The sequence below is a fragment of the Diospyros lotus genome, chromosome 14 (genome assembly GCF_014633365.1).
Source record: "Diospyros lotus cultivar Yz01 chromosome 14, ASM1463336v1, whole genome shotgun sequence".
In the NCBI taxonomy this organism is placed as follows: domain Eukaryota; kingdom Viridiplantae; phylum Streptophyta; class Magnoliopsida; order Ericales; family Ebenaceae; genus Diospyros; species Diospyros lotus.
The window spans coordinates 34,083,639-34,090,711 of record NC_068351.1 but is presented as its reverse complement, the minus strand read 5'-3'; the positions used below and the strand labels follow the sequence as shown (position 1 = coordinate 34,090,711).

At 35.3% G+C, this 7,073-nt stretch overlaps 1 protein-coding gene across 1 annotated transcript; it reads right to left on the bottom strand.

Moving 5' to 3' along the window:
- Positions 1-4,889: 4,889 nt before the first annotated feature.
- Positions 4,890-6,864, bottom strand: LOC127790434 (LOB domain-containing protein 25-like). Its single transcript, XM_052319954.1, has 2 exons — positions 6,521-6,864; positions 4,890-5,750 (listed from the first exon to the last, which is right to left on the bottom strand). Exon 2 carries the CDS (start codon positions 5,740-5,742, stop codon positions 5,173-5,175), a length of 570 nt encoding a protein of 189 aa, XP_052175914.1. The 5' UTR covers positions 5,743-5,750; positions 6,521-6,864; the 3' UTR covers positions 4,890-5,172.
- Positions 6,865-7,073: the final 209 nt, after the last annotated feature.

Sequence of the window (7,073 nt, the reverse complement as noted above, 5' to 3'; positions counted from 1 at the left end):
AGAATGGAGCCTTCATTCACGACCCTCGACGAGATAGAAATCTAACCTCTTGGATCGCTGTTGGTGGTGAAGAAATAATCAAATAACTCCCCCCGAGGGGTTTACCCAAGCGATGCTACAAATAACGATGAAACCCATCAAATACCTTTATCCAAAATAGGATAGTTGGACTGGAACAATGGTGAGATGTTGAAAAAGTGACATGACCCTCCCTCAGGAGGGTAGGCGAAAGCCCTTATCAAAAGCACACTTGTAGACACAGAGGCGGCCGGTAACGGGATGGCATGCCCTCAAATGTGTGTTAAACTCGACCTCCCAATCTTCTGAAATGTTATACTTCTCCATAAAAAGCTGGCATTCCGACTCACTCATCCATTGCCATGGAATGGAAGAGGTAGAGTGAATTTCCCACTTGATTAACTCTGTGCCGGTTGAGTTAAGTCTTCTAGATCCAATAATCGCCATGGAAGAGAAATGATAAAGAAAGGAAAGACGAGGAAAAGGCAAGAAGAGAAGAAAAAGAAACAGGGTTGCAAAAGAGATCAAGAGGAAGAAATGAATAGAAGGGCAAGAGTCACGTAGTCAAGCCTTTTGTGTGGAGAATAAAGAGACCGGCAATGATGAGCATTAATTACCCTGATTTGTGCATCTCGAGAGAGAAAATTCAGACAACACCAGAAAAGACTGACGTCAAACCCGAGAAAATTAATAGTGATTCAGTGGAGGGACAAAGCCCCTCGTTAGAATTCGGCCTTCAAAGGGAAAGCCTCGGAGATAATCGGCGTATTATGCCTGAACCCTCGAAAGGACTTTGAGGATAATGCGGAAATCGAGCTCCTTCAGGATGATGGACTTACGAACTTCCGAGGCGCAGGCTGAACTCCACTTCGACACTCCTTAAGCCATCGGAGCTAAATGGCTCGAGAAGTGTGGAGAGGGGCAAATGATGAGGGAAATGCCCTCAGCCTTGTAATTACCCCAATGCCCCGATAAAACGACAAATAATAGCAAAAACACATGTTCGCCAGAGAACCAAGCCAAAGTTGTCATTTAGCCTAGGTTTGGGACAGACACGTGGCAGATCCGTCTCAACAAATCAACTGGTAATCTTAGCCTTTGCTCAAAGAGGATTTCTCGAATTCTTCAGCCTCAACCATCACTCTGAAGTTCATGGATGTAAATGAAATAACGAAAAGTTCAGGTTGTTATGCGAAAAAAAATCAAAATACGTAAGTTAAATTAACTCAAAAATACATTAGATGTAATTGAAATAACAAAAATAAAAAAATTGATTGTCTACAAAAAATATATATATATAAAAGTACATATATAAAAATATAAATTTGACCTTTTCTTAAAGTAATAATATAATAAGACATGCTCTCTTATTCAATTTTAATCAAAGAGATGATGAACAGATTTAACTTTCATATTCATTTTGAGAGAATTAAAAACAGATTGAGGGGATTTGTTGTAATCCTCCTCCGATCTAGAGATCAATCATCCATCAACTCCTCGTGATTGTTGAGCTTGAGAATTTTGAAGAAAATACTAAGGCTGCGTTCTCTTTACTTTTCAATTTTCAGTTTTGAGTTTTGAATTCATTTTCAGTTTTTTATTTTGGTAGTCTGTTTTTAAAAAATTGAAAATGCGTTCTCTTTGTCATTTTGAAAAACTATTTCTCAAAACAGAAAATTAGAAAACGCGTTCTCTTTGAAATTTTGAAAATAATTTTTTAATAATATTTTATTCAATAAATTTGATTATTTAGTAAATTAAAAATATTTAATGTTTATAAATTATTAAAAAATATCTAATTTTAAAGTTAATTAATTTTGTAATATTTTTTTCATTATAATAATAAAATATGAATAAATAAATAAATAAATATGTTTTCAGTTTTGAGTTTGTTTTGGATGAAAACACTCAAAATAACTTTTTGCTGTTTTGAGTTTTCTTTATAATTTTTTTTTTTGTTTTCAAAAATGTATTTTTAAAAACAGTAAAGAGAACGTATTTTCATTATTTTAGAAAATTAAAAACTAAAAATAACTTGAAAACAATAAAGAGAACGCAACATAAATATTCGATCTCTTGTAACTTATATAAAAATATGATCTTTATAAATAGAGTCATAATATTTTTTACTAACTTGATTATTAGAGACTAAGTCGGGAAATCTAATCCCGTACTTTCTTAGAGGTGCTCCCCTCAAGACAAATTTCGGTAACTAGTCTCAACCATCTTCATGGAAGTTTTGATATTTTATATGATAAAAAAGATTATATATCATAAAATAAAATTTGAAATGAAATAGAAAATTCAATATCTCAATCCATAAAATTAAAAATTATGACTACAAAATTAAAAATAATGTGAAAATCTGATAATTTTTTAATAATTCACTCATTATTCTTAAGTTAATTGTTACAACCATATAATAATAATAATAATAATAATATTATTATTATTATTATTATTATTATTTTTAAAAAAATAATCCAAATTTTACAACACTAATTAATGATTTATCGAGTGAGAAGTGAGTTTTCAAAATTAATGGTGGCGTCACATTTTGATTGATTTAATAAATATTAAAAATTAAATATTAATTAATAACTAAATATTAACACTAAGTGAGTTTAAAAATTCACTAAAATATGCATGCACGTGCATTAATTAATTATTTGTGGACGTGTATATTTATTTATTATGCACTTAAATCAAATAATTAAAATCTTAATTAGCAAAAAAAAGAAAAAGAAAATCTATCACCATAATATATAACATATTTTTTGTTGATAAGATATAATAAAAAATTTCTTTGTGCGAGAGAGTGTCTCAAGGGGTTTATGAGTGAACAATTTGAAAGTGACTTATAAGGAAAAAATTGGTTAGAGGCGCGATTAAGGCTCATCTACGAACCTTCCGATACTTAAATTAGTCTCGTGCTTGAAATATAGTAGATGGAGTTATATTTTGAGTAGAGAGTAAGCGTATCTTTTGTTAGATGAGGAGCCTCTCATTTATAAAAGGGAGGAGATTAACTAATAAGGGGAGAGTCACAATTTTCAACAAATATTTTGAGTTCTCTTTCGAATTTGTAGATGAGCATATTGAAGCACAAAAGTCTTTCGACGAGTGATTCATAAATTCTCGAGAAGATCTTTCAATGGCATCAAGGGAGGCTCCCAAGTGAGGTCACTCGACCTCGATATCTCAGTCACTCGACCATATTATCCTTCAACCAAGTCTCTCACAAGTTTCTCATGAATCTCTCACGAGTATCTCGTAGGTATGTTTCTCATAGGTCTCTCAAGAGTAAGTCTCTCGCAAGCCTCTCATTTAAGTTTCTTGATTACTCAAAGATGGTCTCCATTAGTCTTGGTGTTCCAATCATTTCATACTCTTGTCCCATGTTTTTATATAATACTTCTTCTTATGATAGGTTTTTGGGCTTTTTTTTTTTTTTTATTTGGGCCTAACCCTCACTTTCTTTAATACAACAATATTAATACACAAATTTCATTAAAAATGTCGAAGAAATAGACACTCTAACTAATTATATAATTAATATTTTGGGTTAAATTATTCAAAGTGTAGATTTTGGGTACAAAGCTGAGGATCACAGGCGGCGCAAGTGGATTCTGCAACCCAAAAAGGATAAGATTAAAGACTCTTCATTCCATTCTTTATCAGCAATGAAGATAACTACATATATGTATATATATATTAAGAAAAAAAGAAACTATTAACCAAAAAGGGTTACACCAATTGGTCCAACTTATAGAGGTGATGGCTTTGTAAATATTTTACACACACACACACACACATATATGTATATATATATTAATTATTATTTTTAGAAACATTACATTCACAAATAAATTTGATAAATAATTTTTATAAATTAACGTAACAAATAAAATTTATAATAAGTTTATTCAAAATTAACAAAAAATCAACTCATTATTATTAATTTTGGATAAAACTATTACTGAGTTTTATTAATCTGTGAGGGTGGGCTATCAAATTCGTTTGCAGATATAGCATTTTCTATTGTTTTGAGGGCAATAGTTAAGCAACAATAAACATGCATTTTTGTATCTTATTTTTATTATTTAAGTAATTCTTTTAAGTCATAACAAAAATATCATATTTTGAACTATTTAATCAATTAAAAAATATTTAAATGCTAAAATAAGATACATTTGTTACTATATAATCATTACCCTTAAGATAATGATCAAGGTTACCCTATTATATATATATATATGTATACATGTATTTTTAAGAACCTATATATGCATACATGTATTTTTAAGAACCTAGCGAAGGTCATAAATGAAATCAGCTCTACTTGTTTTTTAACCACTATCAAATCAACATTTATATTCTGAGAAAGCAAAGATGCACTGATACTTGAGAACAAAGCAAAGACTGAAAAGAGAAAATATAGACTGTAATGGGAAGCCTAAGCTATAGACTTGGGCTAGAGAGAATCCCTCCGTACGATTAACTTAGCATGATCACATTTATTCTCTAGCTAGCATATATAAACAACCACAGAGAGGATGGGAACTTTCACATGCATATTCTCTCTTTGTTGCATTAATGAAACAACAAAAAGGATCAACTAGCTGCCTAGCTTCTCATGCCCTAAAAGGGATTGCTTTGAAACCATCATTCCAACACTAAAAAGCCCATCAAGAAATCAAAACAAAAAAAAAAAAAAAACCCAATACTCTCAAGTTCAAGACCCTGAGCTATGGCCTTGATTAGTGAGCTTCATACGGCACACGTAACTAAGCCCTTTTAACAAGGAGGGGGGAAAAAGGAAAAATAATGTTTAAGGCATGGTTTTAGTAATTAATATGGGTACTAGTTAATCAGCCAGAGCAAATAATGAATGTTCCAAGTAATTAATATATAGACACTGGTCTGGCTAGATGGGAGTACTCCATGTGAGGGAAGGAAGCAGCTAGCTAGCTAGATAGCTAGAAACTTTAATATGTATTGTATATATTATTGTACAGATACACTTCCATACCCTAGGGATAGAGAGGTAGGAGGGTCTTGAGTAGCTGGTTTACTTCATCACGTCCCTCCAGCTTACAGATCATTCAACAAACCCTAAATATGCCGTCAACCAAAAGTGTTTCCAGGTCAAAATCAAATGTTTCCTCGTCCTCGTCCTCGTCCAGCCAGATCTCCAGATGGGTAATGGTCAAAATTCCATGGAATAGCATAAGGAGATGGGAATATTGAAGAAGAAGAAGAAGTAGAAGAAGGTGTTTGACAGAAAACTCCTGATCCCAAGTAATTACCCACTGATCTTCTAGCCAACTCACCTGGAAGTGAATTGTTCGCCGGAGCCGGCGGCTGAAGGTCGTTGGAGCAGGCGAAGCGGATCAGATCGGCGTTGGCGGCGTCGAGCTCTTTCTGCAGCCACTCGACCTGCGCCTGGAGGAAGGAGATGGCGCCGACGCAGCCGTAGACGGGATCTCTGACTCTGGCTTGGGCTTCGTAGGCGAGGGAGTTCACGGCGTCTTCTCTTTGGCAAGGGTGCAGATCGTTGAGCAGCTTGCTGACGTTGCTGGCGCCGAAGATCTTGTGGATATTCGCGAATTTCTCGGGCTCTTCCGGCGGAAAGTACGGCGCGAAAACGCAGCCACGCATGCATTTTCTTCTCAGGAATTTGCAGGCTGCGCATGGCGAGTTGTATGAGCTCGATGAAGCCATTGATTTCACTGCACCATCAAGCAGAGCAAGAAAAGGGAAAAAAGGACCCATCAAGCTGCAATCTAATACAGTTTCAATTTGTTTTCAAAAGAACTATTTCGGGTCTTGTTAGTCAAGAATCTTTTCCTTCTTCTTCTCTTGTCTTTGGACATGGATTGCTTTTGATCTGTGCTTGATTAATTTCTCTCAGATCACAAATCAAATCTTGTCTAGAATTTGAAGGTCAAATTAGATCCTCTCTCTCTCTCTCTCTCTCTCTCTCTCTCTCTCTCACACACACACACACACACACACGCGCGCGCACACGCACACATGCTGATCAGCTTCACAGCCCATCTGATCTCTGCATGTTTTTTCCTTTATCAGCTCTCTCTCTCTCTCTCTCTGTACACATGTACAGACTCCTAGATTTCAAGAGCTCAGATGCATCATCCATGATGATGAAGTAATAAGTATACTTCTGAACTGATCTCTTGACATGGGATCTGGCAATCTTTTCATAATTTTGGTAATTAATTAAGATGACAATGGACAAACAACCCAACCCATAGTTGTTGGACTAGTATATATTGGAAAACCCTAGATCGGAAACTTCAACTTATAGAAGGAGAGAGATGCGTAAGTTGGTAGCCTTTGGCTAGGGTTTCTCATTGAAACCAAAGAAATCCAAAAGCAAATCTTCATAAGAAAAGGCTATCTACATATGGAGAAGCGCGCCAAGTGTGTGCGTTTACCTGTCTGTGATCTAGGTTTCTTTGACCAAAAGGAAAGTTCATACCTTTTCTGATCTCTTGCGAGGAAGCTGTTCCAAGAGCAGCTGGCTCTTCCTGGAACTGTGCTTTCAAGGAAATTAAAAACTATACTCTCCCTCTCTCTCTCTCTCTCTCTATATATATATGTGTGTGTGTGCGTGTGTGTGGTGAAGATGGAAGATCTTCAAAGGAGTAGAGGGATGGAAGAAGATGAAGCAGCAGCTCTGCAAATTAAGGAGAAGCAGTAGTGAAAGGGGTGGAGTAGTGGTGGAGGAGGGGGGCCTGCAGGAGAGAGGGAGAGAGAGAGACACAGAGATTGAAGGCAAAAGAGAAAAGCACAATAATAAATAATTAGTGGTAGGAAGGGTGGAAAAAGATGACTATATTTTGACATTGACACTGCATCTAATTATAATAAGAACACTTATATCCCTATCCCGCCTGGGCGTGGGGATGCCACCCCTCTTCCCTTCTACCCCCCCCCCCCCCCCCCCCCCCCCGTCGCCATGGTAATTAATTCCTCTTTATCCATTTCACATTGTGTATATTACTAAATGTCTTTGGTAATACTTATTTATT

Coding starts and splice junctions, on each gene's coding strand:
- LOC127790434 (XM_052319954.1), bottom strand. CDS start 5,742: ATGGCTTCATCGAGCTCATACAACTCGCCATGCGCAGCCTGCAAATTC.